The following is a 19643-nucleotide window of genomic DNA, read 5'->3' as shown; positions in this document are numbered from 1 at the left end:
AAGAGGAGAATAAAAGAATCCAATCAGGGAATTGTCCGAGTGCCGTCCTTCAGTCTGAGCACCGACTCTGCATTTGTGTCTGCATCTATATGAAGACGGAGCATGATCACTCTCCTCAATCACACAGTCCTATTTTATATATGAAGATAGATAAGAAATGCTCATAATACACTTTATAGAACTCACAAAGCGGAGATGCACATCAGAGAGAGTGTCATAAAGCTTTAAAAGTGGGTGTTTAAAGATTAACAGTCTGTTGTTTCGCTGAACCTTTGTCTGCTCTTAACATTCATTAAAAAGTACTTAGCTTCCATGAGACATCAAAGGTTTCGTACTACAAGTGTCTGTCTGATGTGCTGCCTGTTTGATGTTCAGGTCACCGCTTTCAGCGATGCGTCATCGTTCTGAACTCCGCGTCTGGGTTCAGCGGCGCTCCCCGCCGCCGGCTGGTATTTACAGTACGTCTCAGCAGGCTAACACGCCCGGCGGACGTGTTAATTGCTCCCATGCATTTTTGAAAATGCAGCACAGATACGGTTGTGTGTATCACAGCGAACGGGAAACGTTGAACATTGTTTTCTGGTGTTGATATCTGGAGAACGGCGCCGCGTCCTCATGCAATCTAATTAGGCCACGGAAAATTACTTAGAGGCTGCAATTTCCCTCTTGAGCTAAAATTATCTTGATCATAATAAACCTTGGAAGTTAATATGAGAACATGAAATACACTCTGCCATGGATGCAATTAGAATAACAGTTATTGTACAAGAATGGAAGAAAAACAGATTCGGGGGAAGTAATGAACTATGATGTTTATGCAGGAAAATAAGTCCGTTCCATGTCATATTGTTGTGTAAGAATGCTTCAGTCCTTTTTTAATTTGACGTCAGAGCTTGTTTTGAAACATTCTAAAAAGTTTAAACGCAATAGTATGAGTGCTAATGAGCACTGTAACAATACATGCTTTCTTTCAAATATCCATGTTTTCCCATTGTTAATGTGTCTAGATTATTGTTCTCTGTGGTGGTCTCATGTGTGTGGTTTTATTTTGAAAACAACCAACAGCAGCCGCTAGTGGCTCAAGATTAAAACTACAACTTTTTCACCGCTTCTGCCGTTTCCGTCCGAAACATCGTTTCAAGTTTAATGTGGTTAAAATAAAGTATTTGAATACCGTGGATCATCAACAAAGAATATTTCTCTCAAATGAAAAATTCAACTGCAGACAAACTGCAAAATACTCTGTCTCAATATTTTATCTAAACTACTGGTATCAGATCTAAACAATTGTAACAATTAGATTTTCACAATATTTTCTCAAAGTATGACACTTATCAGGACAGCTGTCCTTGACTGCCAGATTGTATCGTGATTTTGACACAACCTTGTTCTTTGCTTGAGTCTTTTTCAAATTTCCTTGAAGGGAAACACATAAAAAGAAAGAGAGATTTCTCTCCACTCATGATGTTTTCAGCCTGTAACCAGAGCTTTCTGTGCCGGCCTGTCTTCCTCCAGAGGTGTCGGCCAGCTTCAAGTCGGGGACGTCGGTCCGCTACACCTTCAAAGAGGTGTACGAGGTGAGCAGGAACAGCAGCGCTCTGCCGTCCTCCATCTACTCCGACGCGACGCTGAGAGGAGAGAACGTCTCCCTGAGCTTCAGGACCAGCCAGAGTCCGGCGCTGCTGCTCTACGTCAGCTCCTACTACAGAGAGTACCTGGCTCTGCTCATCAACAAGCACGGTGAGGACGAGGAGCCGCTTCTCACCCAGGCTTCACTGTGTCCAGCGTTCAGTTAATCTACAGCTGAGCTAATGCATCTTTCTTTTTCATTTTTAGCTGTGTGATTACAAAAAATATGTTTCATGGGTATGTTTTTTTTCTGCTCCCTCTCACTGGGGGAGCTCTAAATTTTCAGTGTGTGGCAGTTCTTCAGTGTTACCGTGTTTCTGACAGGACTGAGGAGTGTGTAGCACACTGGTGAATCTTGTAATTGCATAAGTAGTTTTTGACAAATCTTGATTCATAATTGGTCTAAAATTCATGGTTTGAAGAAATGTTGTGACTGTATCAGAATATGAGTCAAAGTTATTATTGAAAATATTTATTTCCTCCTATCCATAATGTATCTTTACTTGGATCTTCATTCTTTCTCTTGCCCATGATGTCTCTCGACCGCTTCCTTTTTTCAATTATTTTGTCCTCCTGTCATCTCATCCCGGTTCTCCTCCCCTTTTCCTCTCGCTGGTCATCTTCTCCCGGTATCGACCTCTCCTCCTCTTCTTCCTCCTCCTCCTCAGAATCTGTCAGATCTTTCCCCGCTCTGGATTCACCCCGTCAGACTCTACTGCCTTTTAATCTGTCCAGCTCTGCCGGCTCTTCTGTTTTGTCCCGGGTTAAAGGAAAAAAAAAAGTGGCTGGCCGGTCTTATCACTCAGACCTGATGAGCGCCGCTGCAGGAATAAGAATTTGCTGCAGGTCATCCCAAGGCTTGAAAACTCACGAAAAATTTGAGTTAGGCTAATAATGCTGCTTTTAAGATTCGCAGCGGGAACACTTTGAATGCAGAATTACATTTTCAGCATCCAGGGGTCTAATAAAATTGGCACTTTGCTGCTAGATTAGCTGTAAATTGATTCTTTTCTTCCCGGTGTTAATGACTCAGACAAGGCTGATGGACAGGAGGGCATTAAGGTTCTGTGTTGCCCGTGGAGTCGTCAGGTAAATGCAGTTTAACTTAAGTGTCCATTAAATTCCTCGAGAGCTTGTTGTAGTCCCTCCTTTTCCCACTTCTGCACCAAGAAACCTTTTCAAACTCACATTCCCTGTCGATCACTCACCGTTTCCATTGTTTGAGCAGCAGAGCTCTTTCATACAATATTTATTTCCTTTCAGTGTATACACCTTTATAATGGGAGGAACAACACTTGTCATGAATCACAATTGTGATTTGTGCCTTGTGGGATTAATTATAATTGAAAATTAAAGTAATGTATGCATTTGAAGGACGATGTCATTTCTTATCCTTCTCTATAATCTTAAAAGCTTGAAGAAATAACAGTGCTCTCATTAAATCTTCCTCTAATGCTTTCGAATATTAGGAAATTTAATTAGATTTTGAGTTCTGTTATTGATAGGGAATTACCTCCTAATCCTCTTAGCACGGCGAGCTTTATTAACTCACATCCTCATCTTTCTGATCCGTCACCGAGGTGAACAAAACAAGACCTGGATGTTTTTATCAGGAGAAGTTTAAATTGGGAAGGAAAGGGGGAAAAAAACAAAAACTTTTGTCTGTGTGTGTGAAGATAAGCTGGAGGTGAGATACAAGCTGGACAGCGGCAGAGAGGCGGAGGTGCTGAGGAGCCGAGCGAGGAGCCTGGCTAACGGACAGCTGCACACCGTCAGCATCAGGAGGCGTTCGGACTCCGTGTCTGTGCAGGTACGACGACGCCAAAACGCAGCACGGCATGTTCATGCATGGAGTTTAATGAGTATCCGCGTCTAAAAGGGGGAAAATGTGAAGTGGGAGGCGTGCCGTTGAAGAGAGCGGCTTCTTTCTCGACAATTTCCAAGCAACAGACTTGAGATTTTCTTCTGAATAAACTGCAATCAACATGACGGCTCACTTCCTGCATCAGCAAGTCTGCCGAAATGTCTTCATCAAACACCTGCAGCCTCAGTGGGGCTTAAACTCTTCTTCTATCGAGCGTTGACCTTGAACGATCGCTGAATTCCTCCTGCTGGCACATGTTACTCCCGCTAATACTTGTTACCTCACACTATTTTTGTTTGTTGAATTTGTTCATTTGCACCATGAGAGGAGCGAAAGATCAATCAGCAGGATGGAGTCTGAGGATTTCGATTTGTTGGACACATGTTGGAGCAGTCGTGCCTCTGTTCTTCTCTCGGTCGTAATAAATCCCCAGTCATCCAAGCAGAGCTACGGCAGGCCAGCAGCTCCTCCGAGCAGCTCCAGATGATATATGAAGCATCTTAACCTGGATCTCCCGAGTCTCTTATCTTGTTAACAACAGGCTCAAATGATATATGAGGTGAACTTAATCAAACCTGCAGCAAACAGCCTGAATGTCCATATAATTATCAGAGATGAAATACAAGGTGACCTCGTCGCCATGTGTTGAGGTTCTGGTGAAATATGAGCTGCATCCCATTCTGCCGGTTTCCATCACCTTGAATCATTACGTTGTTAACGCGCCGCTCCGGGGACATCAGGCCAACTTGGAGGAGAGTTCGGCCCAGCTGTTTCCAGACAGCCTCACCAGTGGACACTATCACAGCCTCTCCCCTCAGCAGGTGTCCAGTTGAAAAATGACTCGCTGAGGCTTGGATCACTCTGGGCTACTCGCACGCTGTGTCCTCCGCTTGTGTGTCGCTATCAGAGAGGGCAGCGGCACATCTTTAAGTTCCGTACACTAAATAAACCCGCCTCAGCTCTTTAAAATACTACATCAGACTTCATACATCGAGGTGAAGGGAGTAAAAGGGAGTAAAAGGGAGGCAAATACCGACTATTTTACACATTAAGGTTAAAAGAAAAGTACAAACAAAAACATTTTAAAAAAATGACTCAAATTAAAAAAATAGTGCTTCTGCTTCTCAAACTCAAAAACGCTCAAGATTCAGAGCTCTGAGAACTGGTTCAGTCACTGTTGACCGGTTTATGGTGTTTTATGGTATTTAAATGTGAAAGATGAGCGTGACACTGTTGACCGTGACTATCGTCGCTCTTCACAGCCACATGATGAGACTCTCTTCGCAGAGCAGCCCTCATTAAAATAATCTCCAGTGGACAATTTCACCCCGAACAGCCAAATGGTTTTCTTTTCCTTGAAAGTATAGGCTCTTTTGTGTTTTTCTCACACAGAGAAGAAACATAAAGGGGAAGCTGAACAGTGGAAAGAAAAACAACTACAGAAGAGCTGAATTGAGATAGCCACAGTTTTTTACACAGAGAAAATAATGAGTGACTTAAAAGTGAAAGTCACTGAGTCGTTTTCAAGTTGGAACGAGTGACATTTTGATGGCAGTTAGTCTGTAAATGAAACAAATAGAGAGAAGTTATTATATAAATGTGTTTTTCAGATTGACCAAAACGCCACCGAACACTTCAACCTGACGTCTGACGGAGAATTCAACGCCGTCAAGTCCGTGGTGTTGGGCAGAGTGCACGGTAAGTGAATCAGCAGTGAAAGCGGCAGAGAGAAGGCCCTTTCAGTTAGCGGGGCACTCAGACTAACACTCATTTAATCAACAGCCTGGCAGTGTCTGGACTCATGTGATGCACAGCATGGGCTTTTCTCCCTTTTTTTTTTTGGTTAAAAGAAAATGACAGATAAATAATGTAGTCAAAGCTAATAGCACAGAAATATATATATAAAAATACTGAGTGCTCAATAATTCTGTGAATGTTGAAATAGTGAAGTTCTGGTGAAGCTGTTGTGAGCATGTATAGAGTTTGTGATCATTGAGGAAACTCTGGAGATGAGCTGAAGGGATTCCACTGAGCTCCAGGATGCTGCAGGAAGTTTATTTCACATGAGGTTAAGATGTACATATACATTTTTTTTTCCCAAGTGAAAACAGAGGAATTTCAAAAAGTTCCATAATCATTGGTTCCGAAGTTTTCTGTCTCTGCATGAAATGATGGGGAAAAAAATGCTTGGGCTCCATCTCCATGTCGGTGCTGTTCCTGCACATGCGCACCACGGCTGTAGTAAACTACAGTAAACTACAGTAAACTACAGCTGTAGTAAACTACAGGGTCTGTTGCACAAAGTGGAATTCAGACATTCAGGTTAAATGGCTGAGCTGGGCTCTACAAATGCAAAATAAGAGGGTTCAGGCTTAAGTGGTTGCACAAACATAGGATTCAGAGGACACACGGATTCATCACGCCAGGTGAAACCAATCCTGGATCAGCGCCCACATGCCATGCCTTAAATAGACCCCCGCAATCAATCACAGAGTCACGGACTGAGCATGACAACCAGGGTAGCGTCCTCTCTCCACTGTAAACAGGAAATTCTCATGGAGGCAGATGAGGAGCCTGGAGCCCTCCTGCCTCCTCCTTTGGTTGAGATCAAATATTTGCAACAGTCTTCTGAAGGTTCTGCGGGCCACCCAGAAGCGATGAAATGTCTCAATTTGTGTAAAGCAGTCTCTGGAAAACTTGCACTTGAGATGGATGAAGTCGTCTACTGTGTCAATAAACTCAGTGCTGATATTGATTGTCCATGGTGGCGCTGGTAGAAAGTCAGAGAGAGATTGTATTTTAGTCTTTGACCAGTTCATTGAAAGGCCAAGAGGGGACGCTTGTTTTCCGAGAACCTCTAAAGCGTCAGTGACGGTGTCTAAGAACATCGCGAAGACAGGAGACGACCATGTCATCTGCATAACAGAGGTCCGTGAACCAGGCGTGGTCGTCGACACCAAGGTTGGGACAATGAGTGATGATACTGTCCAGCCAGTAGTCAACCGCAACGTTGAAAAGGTTTGGTGCAGCTACAGAGCCTTGGTGAACTTCGGACGTTGTCGGAAATGGGTCCGACAAACTGCACGTACTGCAAGTGGTGTCAGAGCATAGGTCTCGAACAATGGAAATGTACTTGGAGTTGACCCCTTTGCCTTGAGGTAAGAGCCAGAGGGTGCTCCTATCAAGGGACTCGAAGGCTGCTTCGAGCAAACGAGAAGAGACGTGGTTTTGGGTTCATGATCACGAGATTCGATGAGATTTCCATTTTACTTTTAAGAAAATCAATCAATCAATTTATTTTTGCATAGCCCAGTATCACAACAACAGTTGCCTCAGAGGGCTTCAAGATGTTACATTGATTGGTAAAAATTTCAAAGATTGATAATGACTTTGATAATAACAATGAATCACAGTGTAGTGTCTATATAAACAGTCCACAGACAGAACAGAGAGAGAACGTTGACATCAGACCAATAAACATAGTGGCATGAACAGTCCACAACAGCTCGTCAATGACTGAACTAAGTAATGTTATAAAGTTAAGACAATAAAAGTGAATAAGCATAATGTTAATATGTCAAATTCACAGTAACGTGACAAAATGAAGGAACCACCGCCTTAGACCCTGACATCCGGCAAGAAAAAACTCCAAAAACCCAGTGGGAAATGAAGAAATCTTGGGGAGAACCACAGTATGGAGGGATCCCTCTCCCAGGGACGGACAGCTTTGGCAACAGCTAGCATGAGACAATAAGAAGTAAAGCTTAGGACTATGTTGAAAACTAAAATGACAAACTACTGGGGTGCTTTGGCAATCCTGTTTGTAGCTACAGCACTCCCCTGGTGTTTTGGACAGTATGGGCAGATGCTTAGTCTCATTTAGGACCATGAAGTTCTTGTTTTTAGGGAGGACGAGGCTGACAGCCTTCAGATTGACTGTCTTCAGCAGTCTGGATTTCTATTGATAAACTGGATGAAAATTCTGAGCGTATTGACCAAAGGTCAGTTTTTCTTTATGAATCATGTTATCAAAATTAATGTGTGAACCAACTTTTAGATGTTAACAGCGCTTAGTTCCCTTTAGCTCTTCATTGATTCTGCAACAACAGTGAAACACCTTGAAACAGGCTTGTTAATCTTTTTGTGCAATCCTACTATTTCCAATAAAATAGATAAATAATGATGTGCCATGTTTACAGCTAATTTCATTCATTTTACTGGAGGGAAAGAGCTTGTTTAACTTATTCTTTTAGATTTGTAGTGATTGGAATCGCGTGTTGTTCGTTTTAATTGAGCAGCTTAATGAGAGATTGTTGTGCTTACACATCAGAAACACTCGGAGTCGACTCTGTTTCTATATTATTCTCTGATACTGCCTCTGAGAAAGGTTGCAGATGAACTCAGAAAAACTTTACAAACCCAATTTAAAGAATCATCCACAAGCAACCAAGTCAGTTGTAGATTATATTTCAGATCTTATTAAAGCCTCAGTGCGTCCTGTGATCATGAACCTGAACTATCTGGAGATTAATTACTTGTTTAAACTTTCATAACCTCACCAAGACCTTTTTATTTATCCATTCCCTCCTTTGTGAAACTCATCACCTTTACATAAGAGTCCATTTAACGGATGCTTCATTGCTAAGAGTCACCAACCCCGGGTGTTTCAGTGCCACGCTTTATCCACTTAACCGCGTGCGGACGGGGACCTGTAAAACTGTTGGAGCGATGACAGTAATTGGCCCCGTCATGACTTATTCATGTTCCCTCTGAGCGGCTCCTTCAGAGTCGAACTCTGATATCAGTCGGGGAATTAAACGCGAGGCTGAGAGGCCGCGGGCTGCAGTCACAGCCGCCCGATAAGACAGTCACTGCAGCTGCACAGTCAATTTAACAGGAATCACACTGGCTATTAATAGAAATACAGGAGTCGATATGTAGCAGCTTTCACTGGAAAGGTTTGACAGTGTGTCCATGTTATGTCCATCCTTCAAGTGATCCATGAACATGGAAGACTGATGGTTTGTTTCCAAGCAGTTTGCAGATACGAAGTATACGGAGTAGTACGGTACAGTAAAAAAAAAAACAAAAAAAAAACACCTGTGGGGGGCAGTGTTGTGCCATGAAGACTTATGCTTGACCAGCCAAAGAAAAAAAACGGTATCCTGGAAGACACAAGACTGTAGAGATGTAGATCTTCACAAGCAAAGTTGATAAAGCGGGTGAGCTACTGTTACTCTGCGTAACTTTTTCCTCAGTCTTCACCATCTTTATTTGGAAAAAAATGATTCGATTTTACAAAATTTTGAGTTTGGTCAATAAATTAAACAAAGACGGTGTTTTTCTCGCTAGTCTTCATGTTCTTCCACTGGAAAATTCTAAATTTGTGTGGTAAACTGCTTTTCCCAGCCAACAATGGAACAGCAACAATAATAATGTGAAAAATATGACCATTTTAACTGCAGTAAAGCCAATATTTGCAATATTTTTTCATTTGATTATGATATCAAGAGGGCCGGTCAAGCAGAGATAAAGAGTCACTTACGGGATCATTTCAAAATACCCTGAAAAATCCCATGAATGCTCAGGCAGAACATGCCAACTCTACAAAGAACGTTCTCTAAACTGCAGCGGACCTGGAGATGGTTTGCTGTTAAAGTGTAATTGGAACAGTTACTATATTAAAAGAAATGGAAACAAAAATGAACATTTATCCAATCAGGTGATTTTGTCTGTATATTTAAGAACTCATCAAACTCCATCCTCTAAATGACAGCTGCGAGTGTTAAGTGAAACGGCAGCATGTTGTCACACAGCTCAGCGCTCAGGGGATTTTAACCCCGTCATGTCAGCGCCTGCTCCCTCCTGTCAATCTGGGGAAGGCGGGGTCGGATCAGGTTCAGGAAAGCAGCAGGAAAGTAGACTTTCTGTCGTTTCCCCAACAACCCTGTCATCCATCAAACTAACTAATGGACCCGGAAGGAATACGAGAGGTATGGAGAGGTGATGCAGTAAAGAGGGAATCAGCTGAGATGAGAGGCTCTCGCTCCGCTGTAATGATTCCTGCTGTTCTCATCAACATGCAGATGTGTCCTGTAAAACCACAGCCACCTCTCAGTCATCCGAGCAGGCGCCGGCGCCGCCGCTCGCGGCGGTAATGACGGCGCTCACAGCTGCCGCGGAGGAGCGCAGGTGACTGATGAAGGGAGGAAGTCAATGAAATGAACGGAAAGCGGTGAGAGTGCACATCTGTCTGGCCGGGTGATGGATGCAGGCTGAGAGCGGGATAATTGACAGTGTGTCCGCGGTGATGGAGGGCGGCGCTGCTTCTGTGTGTTTGGCTTTTTTTTTTTCTGGCTGGATGGCGATGGGCATCATGGATCTTGACTTGGCGCTGTCAGTTTTTCGTCCTGCCGCTGCTCTCGGGAGGGTAAACAAACAAATCCTCAACAGGTAAACAGTGTTTTGTCAGCACAATAAGTGGATTACAGGTTTAACCATGTTTAATCTGTTCAAGAAAAACTACCTGCACACACTCCAGCGGCTGTACAAGATACTCGAGCACCAACCGTTTCAGTGTGTTGCCAAAGGACACTTTGAGACCTGGAAAGTGTTGACCGGCAACTTTTTCACTGAGAGATAAACTGCTCTGCTGGACAGCTGGACGGACAGCCGCCCACGTTGTCTTCGCAAAAGACACGTTCTGTCCTGAGGGGGGAAACAGTCGTGATCTGTTACAGTTTGCAGGATTTATGCAAGAGAAGCAGACGTCTCAACAAAGGCTGATTTCTTGTTGAGTTTGTGCTGAAACCTATTTTTAAATGAGACACAGCAGATCGTTCAAATACAACTTCTGGATTCCCAAGTTTGATCACGTGTTGAGAATATGACAGTAAGTACTATGACAAGAGGACTTTCAGCATGAAAAATGACTTATTGATCGTAACAGTCGGTGAGCTGCTGTCGTTTTCCACGTTCGCCTTCCTCCACAGTGCCAGTCGTCTCTAAACAAACATCTAACCTTCACAGTCTGTCTGCATGTTGGCAGTTCTCAACTGTTCCCTGCAGTCGAGCATTTTTACTTCAAAATATCAGACTGATGAAGTTAAAGCAATCAAAATAACGTGTCTGCAAAGTCAAACCTGGCCCCAGATTACCTCTCCAGCAAGACTGCCGAAAGGTCAATTTTCCAAGTGAGGATTGTATTTTGCCTGAACAACTAATAAAATAACTCCGCTACTTTTTAATGAATTAACAAGGATTCAAACACAGATTTATTCAACACCATATGAGTGATTACCTCCTATGAGTATGAAACAAACCTCCTGTGCAAAGCAGCCACATGGCCACTTTTTTCATTTGACACATCTTTTTATACGTATCAACCAAAGCTGAAATAATTGTTACTGATTTTTTTCCCTTCATGGGATCAGTTTCTGAGACGTGTAACTCTAATGTGGTCATTTTCTCTGTGCTTGTCCAGATTCTGACGACATGGACCCAGACCTGGCCCGCCTGGGCTCCCTGGGCTTCACCGGCTGCCTGTCTGTGGTTCACTTCAACACCATCAGCCCCCTGAAAGCCGCTCTGCTCCACCCGGACAGCGGCCCCGTCTCCATCAGCGGACCTTTAGTCCAGTCCAGCTGTGGCTCTGCAGCCTCAGCGAATCCCTACGCAGCGGAGAACACACACCACCTGTCAGGTGAGACCAAGCAGCGCTGGGATTGTGAAGGTGAAATTCACCATATTTACACTTAAAATGTAGCTTCAGTAGAACAGGCAACACTTAGATGCACAGTTAAGCTTGTCATCTTTCAATATGGTTTCATTACTATAGCAAACAACAGCACCCACTAGTGGCCCAACATGAAAACGACATCAATTTCAAGGGTTTTTTCATTTCATTTGAGACGTTTTCAAAATGTTGCTGTGTAAACGCAAAGTGTTTCTGTAATGAGAACTCTTTCTAAACTTTGGGTTTTATTTGAACAACCAAATTAGTGAATCTTTTAATTTTATTACACATAAAGTAAAATAGTTGAAGTTTCTTAAATCTCTTTTTAAAAATATAACTATTGGAATTTTTTTCCAAGATCAAACAAACAAGGAGTCCAGGTTGTTTTGATGGCAGCTCTTCTTCGTTTTTTTCTTCGGTACAGCAGTAGTTCATGCTGACCTTTCTGTATAAATGCCAGGTTTCAAATAATGTTGTTCACTGAAAACTGAGACAGAAAAAAAAAGAGTGAATGATAAATCATCATCATTAGAACAAACTTTGACTCTTGCAGCAAAGCTGCAATTAAAAGTTTAGCATCACTACACGTTTGTTTAACTGTTCCTGGAAATGTCACGAAATAAATACCAGATTCCCATTTCTGCTACTACGAAGTCTTGTTTTTTTCTGGTGCATGTCGTGTTTTCTGTGTAAACTGGATAAAAGCTGATTGTTTTCAGCTCATAAATGCTTCATTTATCACATGAAGAGCGCTCCTTGTTTTTTTGGGGAGACTAATGACAGTGTGATCGATGTTTTAATTAATTTGAAGCACATAAGAGATTCCTTTGGGATTTTCACTCTCTGTGCTCTTCCAGTTTCTTTAATTCTTTTTTTTTTTTTTTGGAGCTGATGTTTCCTGTGTGTGATCTGAATGATTTTCTCATCTTGTTTCTGGTTTGTCCTCTTGATTCTCTGATGTAATCCTAATTTTCTCAGACATCTTCTAGTCTGTATTGTAATGGCATCTCCTGGACATGATTTTGTTTTTTTTCTCTCTTTTCTGCCCTTTGGTTTTGACTTTCTTTCTTCATCTTTTCCTCTCTCTCTCTGCTGTAGACCAGTCTGGTTCTGTGGGTTCAGGTCAACCTGTAGTCAATGCCATCAGGACTGACTCGGCTCTGATCGGAGGTACTTTGACTGTCACCTTTCTTCCACCTCGTCTTCACCTGTCTTCAGTTATGATGTTTCTTTACTGAATTCATTTGTTCGGCGCCTCTTCAAAAAAAAAAAAAAAAAAAAAAAAAAAAAGTGTTTACTTGATGTTGAACTTCAAGAAAGCGTAACATTGACGTGCCCGGCTGGCAGCCGTATAAAACTCATTTCAAACTTGGTCACTCTGCCAGCACAGATTGATTCACAGTGAAGACCGAAAAGGTTCAATCCATAATTGTGCAGATAGAAAAGGTGAGGCCTGAATAAAAGTCATTTCAAGCTGTCCTGTACACAAAGGCCAGCTCTCCTAATTAAACCCTTGCAGGAATGATTAGCTGCTGATTTGTTTTTGTTTTTTTTTTGCTGTTGTCTTAAAAAAAAAAAAAGCACAGTCACTTTATAATGTTTCTGGAATTGATTTCTGAAGGATTTCAGAAGTCCAGTTAAATGAAACCTGCTCTTGTATTCCCGACGCTCTCGACAGAGCAGAAGAGCCTGATAGATCTGAAAGACTGAAGATGATGTTTGATGTTCATGAAAGCTAAATTCATCTGGTTAATCAAAACATTAGGAAGTGAAATCAAGGATAGATCATTTTCCCAGGATTCCGAGTATAGTTTACCTGTTCCAAGTCTTGAAATCCCCCTCTTCCTTGCAGGTGTGATCGCCGTGGTCATCTTTGTGATGGTGACCGGCCTGGCGATAACAGCCAGGTTCCTCTACCGGAGGAAAGACACGTACCGAAACCAGGAGGTGAAGGGAGTCAAGCAGGACGACAGCCCGGACTTCACTTTCAACACCCAGGCGGACTCCCAGAATCTCCCCACCGAAAACCCAAAGGAGTATTTTATTTAACCGGCGGCTGGAGATGGATTTTGGAGGATTTTGGCACGCCCCGGGACTTTCACGGTGCGTTCAGGAGCCGCTCGGCTACCTCTCTGACGGAGGCGGCTCCGTGGCATCAAAGACGAACAATTCCCACGGTGTTGTCTTTCTGTTGCTTTACTGTAAATTGTGAATATACTGATCCAAACGAGCAGCAGCGTGGGACTTTAAGGTGTTCATACTCTTGCTCCGGCAGCTGTAAATACTGTGTAAACATTGATTTAATGTCTTTGTAACAACCTCTGGCTAATGTCACTTTGTCATATTGAGACGTTGGAAGTAATGGCCGTATCAGTGCTTCTGTTGTGTCCGGGAAGTGAAAATGTGTCCTCTTGTGTTTGGGTTTCACCAAGTGAGCGATAGAAATGAACACTCATTTAGGGAGGTTTCCTCACATTTCACAAGATCACTCGCCAACTGTTTGTCAAATTCAAGTTGGTTTTTTTCCCCTTTTTCCACTCAGTTACCTCTCTCTCTTCAGAATGATGCTGGAAGTCTTTCAGCTGGAATACAAGCAAAAGATGTGGTTGTGAAGTGACGTGAGGAGGTTTCCCCTCGCTATCATGAAGAACCAGAATTAAAATCGAATCCGATCTGACTCCGACAGAAGAGAGCAGTGAACTTATGTTTGTCTCATTGAGTTTTGTAGTAATCATCATGGGAAACTTCAGCTCGCGTCCTCAAGGACTCTCTGAAATAGACGAGCTGAATTTGATAGGACACCATCAAAAAGGGGAGAGAGAGCACTGCCGTGAGTCCTGGGTTTGAACAACCTTGAAAACATTTGGAATAAGTCCACAGCTCAAATGATATCTTACACGGATTCGGCTGGGCTTGACATCTTAGTGGAGAAAAAGGACATTTTGTACCCTTTAAATCTGCTCTTTGAAGCAGAGTTTGTGGGAGCGATGCTCAGTATGCTACAGTTATACAGAAATATTATAGTTTCAACATTTTTAGATCATGGATTTACTGGATATAGATTAGGAATTCTTTTTTTTTTTTAAGTCACATGAATATAATTGAAAGTCACACATTCATCTCTTAATTCTAAAGTTCCTCTTGACTTTTTAAGAGCTTTATTTGAAAAGGTCATTTCATTTTTTATTGGCTCTCCAGACCAGACAGCAGCCACCCTCATTGTTTGGAAAGTCGCCTCATTCAGTGAAAACACCCACTCCATAATTAAATGATCAAATACTCATCCTCAAACACCAAAATCTGTTCTCCAGTTATTCTCAAATACTCTGTGGGACCAACAAAACAATACAGGGTGATTTCAGTGGCGGGAGGTAATACAGGGCAAAACTATCGTTTGCCGTTATTAACGTTAAGTTTGAGGCTTCGTTTACACGACGGCGCTGCTCGGAGTCTCTGGATACGGATCAGAAGTTGCGGGACTTTTCCAAAACACGAAGACTCGGTCTTTGTGGAAATGAGGAGGTGAGGGGAAACGAAACTTTTTGAAAACAGTCTGACAGCGTCGTCATGGAAATGACGGGAAAATGTAACTTTTTTGAAACACTGCACAAGCGCACCAAGGCCGTAGTAAATAGTTCTTCTGCACATGCTCGAGTCGTAGTACAGTAACATTGTTTTCCTCCAGTGTGTCGTGACTGACGGTCCAGATTCTCCTTGACTTGGTAGTTTATTTGACAGTCATCAACTCGGTTGTCTGTCCATATGATTGTAGTATATTATTCTCTGCCCATGTGTGTGTGGCTTCATTATAAAAACAGACAGCACCCATTAGTGGCTTGGCATGATAACTAAATCATTTTTAACATTTCCACCATTTCTGTGTATACGGACATCATTTTCAAAATGTTGCTGAGTCGACAGGAAACTTTCTTGTAATGTAAAAATGATGCATTTTCACTTGAAGCATCGTGTAAACGAGGCCTAAGAAACATGATCAAGCTCTGCTCATTTTCCTGCCGCGTAATTGGAAGGAAATGTGGATTTTCACTTTAACTGAAACCACAGACTCTTGGATGGATGTTTGGATGCACGACGTGTAGATTTACAATCCATCCATTCACCCGAAGCTCCTCGGGAAATATTTCACTTCAAATGATTAGGTGATCAGAATGAAACTACCTCAAATGTGTTGATAAAGAAATTGTGATATGTCTATGGAGAAGAATCAAAGACCAAAAAAAAGTTTAGTTCTCCTGTAAATCAAGGGAATTCTATCTTAAAGCTCACGAGCATCCATCCAGCACACATAATAAGCCCATTTCTAAAATGTCACTTCAGCTTTGATATAGTTTGAGGTGACTGTAGACCCTTCAGAGCCGATGAGTCACTTCGCTATAAGTTTTTCAGAAAGTGCACTGTCATCTAAAGCTGGGAAACTCGGCTCAGCAGATATCAAAGTGGTTGCTCTTATGTAATGTAGCCCGTTAAATCTTTTGGGAGAAAACTTAAACAAAGAAGCCGTGGCTTCCTCAACACGAGAGTCTAACTTCTTTTTTCCAATGGTTCAAAAAAAATTCACACAACTTCAGTTTTTTAGGTGGCTGATGCAGTGAAGGCTGGGAATATGTGAACTACAACCAGAACCAGCTCAACGCTCACTTCATCCTAAACCTAAAGACGGGAAGCCGACACATATCGAGAGACCTCTATTGTTTCTGAAACGCTATCAAGTATGCAGTTCAGCCAGAAGTCTTTAGATCCTCTTCACGCTCTCTCCTTTGAATCCCCCGTTTCACATTTCTTTCCTCGCATCTGCTGGGAGCTTCCTCTGTTAATGTCTCTGAAGCTTTTAACACTGACAGCAGCCCAAAATCTATAACACCGTCACTGTCTGTCACCTCCTTCGCTGCACGCCGAGTCAGTTAATGTGTTTTTGAAATGCTAATCTGCTTTGTTCTGACAGGTGAGTTGCTGGAAAGCAGAGAGAGCTGATGAGACCGAGACAGAGAGATAATCTGAGTGACGTGGCTCTAATGAAAACACCTTCTGATATTAACACTTGAAAATGAGGCAGATCCCTCCATGTGTTAATACGGCTCGCGTGTAAAGCGTGGAAGGAGGATGAGACGCAGAGGAATCGACAGCAAGCTGTTTATCAACACATGTCGCCGTCTCTCTGCGAGAGTCCAAAGCACAGATGGGATTTTAATGACAAAAGTTGCTAAATCTTTAAAGTGGATCTTTAAACTTCTTCAGAGACTAACGGAAGGTACCGGCTTCCGCTGCACTGCAGTTTTCCCACTGTAGAGTTAAGAACCATGTCTCAAGTTCTGCTGCATCCACTCCCATGCTGACTGGTGCCTATTTATAATTATGCAATAAATAAAGTCATGACAAATGAAATCTACTTCTAGAGAGTATGTACGTCTACTCTTTAGACCTTAGAAAGGGAGTTAAGTAAACCTCCACAAAGTTAACCTCGTCAACCTGCCTTGTAAAACACAGACTTGCACACCACTGGTGGGAAGATTGAACTCCCTGATGATCAATAAGCCACATTATGTCTGAATGTGGACCTCAGGACTTTTCTTTTGAAGCAGCTTGTAGAGCTCGACAGCTCACTCTTCTCTCTGTTCCTGTTCCATGTGTCCTTTTTGCCCCTCATGGGAGCCACTGGCGCTGGTGTGAACGTCATTAAAACTGCTCTAGTTTATTAGATGATCTGTAGAGCTATTTGTTCTCACCATGAGGCCAAAATCCATTCATTTGTCTTCGACATCATTTCAGCCGAATTACAGTCATGGAGGCCTGAAGGTAAAGTTAGTGAAAGTGCGTCGAGGGTAAAAATCTGTACTGATCAGAGATGTAACCATTTAGAAGTCAAACACATTTTAATTCAGAGGCCGCATGCAGACTAGTTTAAACTTGAGTGGCCCAGACAAGTAGAATAATGCCAGAACAACCTTTAAATTTAAACACTTAAGTTTTTCTTTGTTGTGGCACGGAGTGTACTACGTCATGAAAATGTCTCTAGTTTCACGAAACCAAACAATTACCGTGGAAAATGACTCCAATCTGAACATGAAGCCAATTTTAATGAAACCTTTTGGTGCAAAATCCAGTGAAATGTCCAGAAATGCCTTGCTGCACTTCGCATGTTTTCACAATCTCCCCCTGAAACTCCCCCTGACAGCATGGCTTTGAGGCTAGTTTGGTAGCAACAGGGTAACTAGCTAGCTTTCATGGCAGCATCACCAAATCTCACCTTGAGTCTCAGCGTTGTGTTGTGTCCGCCACGCTTCAGAAATTTGTTAAAATCTATATATTTTCAAAACATGCTTTGCTTTGATGGGCTAGGTTTGACCGTGTGACTTTTTGATTGAGTTTTTGAACTGTGACATGGAGAGAACATACAAACTGAGGCCCATGAGTTTTGTTTCGTTTGTTTTTTAATTCACATACAATGTTACTTGTATATCATGTGTTACAATGTAACACATTATGTTATAATTCATTATGATTTCCATAAAATGATCAACAGGTCAAAATATGTTTGTGGACCTTATTACAAACCTGCAAAACAGTAGACATGCACTTCATCCTGATCCATAGTTTACTAACTAACAAGGTGAGCGAGGTAAACTGGACCGAGAGCAATCAGCTCCAGTCAAGCTTCACACACTCTGAAGAGTTTGACGTCCATGTGGAAGAATCAATGAGAAAAGTGCTGAACAAACACAGCAGATCAGGTGCGTCTGCACACTTGAGGCACATTTTATCTGAGATTTTTTTGTTTTTTTTTTTGCTTTTTCCAATGAGATCTGTAGTTAAGATGAACTGTGATAATGTAATGGTCCATACTTATTGGTGACTGGTATATAACAGTGATGTGAGTTCAAGTGACATGCCATGAAGACAAAAAATATATACACAGAAGATTTTAAACATATTCTGATTGTTTGATTACAGAAAAAAAAGTTTGATGAAAATAAAAAAAATGTTTTTTTTTTCTGTGTCTGAGTGGTATTTTTTTTTTAACAGCATTACTTATCTAAATTGTAATTTTCCATTGAAAGATTTGAGCTTTTCATCTGTCTTTTAGGAATATTTCCAAGGAAGGAGAAAAGGAAAAGTCAAATATCATCTAGAGTTGATGTGAAACCATTTTTATTGCCTGTGGTTCCCAACATGAGAACTGACCTAACCCGGAGAGAAGCGAAATATGAATCGTGAGCTCAGGATTTTCCAGTAATTTTCTCAACAGATTCGATTAGATTCTCTGGCCCCAATAAATGCTCAGACATCTGAGGTCAAAATATCTCTCAGCTGCTGCAGATTCATTTAAATCTCACACTGGCTATGATCAGACGCCAGAGATGAAACTGATCCCCTCAGTGACAGATTATCTTTAAGTCAATTATCTTGAAGAGGAAATAAATATGATCTTTGTCATACTTAGTTTGGGAAGTTTGTTGTTTTCAATGAGATAATGTTTGGAATAAAGAAAATAGAGCAACAGGGAGTCATAGCATTTTGATTGACTGATACCAAAACATATGACCTTAACCTTTACTGCAATATCAAAATCTCATATTGCAAAATCTGAGGAAGGGTCCAGAAAAGTTTCTTCTGCTTGAAGTCTGAATAAACACGGTGGCTTCCATCATGTGCAACTGGAAGAAGTTCAGGAACATCAGGCGCCTCATTTATCGACCGTGGAAAGGTTCCAAATTCAGAAAAATCTGTATTTATCAAACGTGTCCGCGGGTCGTTTGCACATCAGTAAGTCATGAGTGTTAATAAATCCTACTTGTTTTTAATCACCATGCTCGTGAACTTTCAGGATCATTTACTTTCAAAAATGCCTCCAATTAACCAGAAATGGCAACAACACGCTTCTTTATAAATAAGGTTTTATTTTATTTTCTCACCTTTCATCATCATGACAAAGAGGTGAAAAACGGAACTTTCCAGAAACTGAAATCCTTGACTGCAGGTTAAAGCAAACCAGAAAACATTCTTTAGTACATTGAATTTTGGAAAAACCAACACAAAAAAAAACAAAAAACAAAACAGAAATACTGCCCGGGATAATGTGATCACCACAGTTAATGCTCAGAGGAGAGATGGCCACAAGAAAAAAATGAATAAATAAACAAAGAGGTTTTACTTTAAAGTCAGTCTCAGAAATCCCAGAGTAGACAGGAGGTGAATGACCTCTGGGATGGCTTTGGTTCTTCTTGTCTGGCTCCAATATAGTGTCAAAATCACGGCATAAATCCATCAATATTTGTTTTGTCAAAAAGATAAATAAAAATATTCCTTATGTGAGAATCAAGCCCCAGCTTCCCACATGTCAACTGAGAGCTCCGCTACTGGACGACCAATAATAACATCAAACACTGATTCTGAAGT

The 19643-nt window shown here is 41.7% G+C and overlaps 1 protein-coding gene across 1 annotated transcript in view; it reads left to right on the top strand.

Moving 5' to 3' along the window:
* Window positions 1-17338, top strand: part of LOC115405105 (contactin-associated protein-like 4) — a 106912-nt gene extending 89574 nt beyond the window's left edge. Inside the window, exons 19-24 of the mRNA XM_030114563.1 lie at window positions 1516-1740; window positions 3306-3439; window positions 5104-5191; window positions 10977-11195; window positions 12327-12398; window positions 13081-17338. Of these exons, the coding sequence (XP_029970423.1) occupies window positions 1516-1740; window positions 3306-3439; window positions 5104-5191; window positions 10977-11195; window positions 12327-12398; window positions 13081-13277 (935 nt within the window). The 3' untranslated portion in view covers window positions 13278-17338. The remainder of the gene's footprint in view (window positions 1-1515; window positions 1741-3305; window positions 3440-5103; window positions 5192-10976; window positions 11196-12326; window positions 12399-13080) is intronic.
* Window positions 17339-19643: the final 2305 nt, after the last annotated feature.

The sequence above is a fragment of the Salarias fasciatus genome, chromosome 18 (genome assembly GCF_902148845.1).
Source record: "Salarias fasciatus chromosome 18, fSalaFa1.1, whole genome shotgun sequence".
Lineage (NCBI taxonomy): Eukaryota > Metazoa > Chordata > Actinopteri > Blenniiformes > Blenniidae > Salarias > Salarias fasciatus.
Note: the sequence above shows the minus strand (reverse complement) of the source record. Positions and strands in the feature narration are given on the sequence as shown.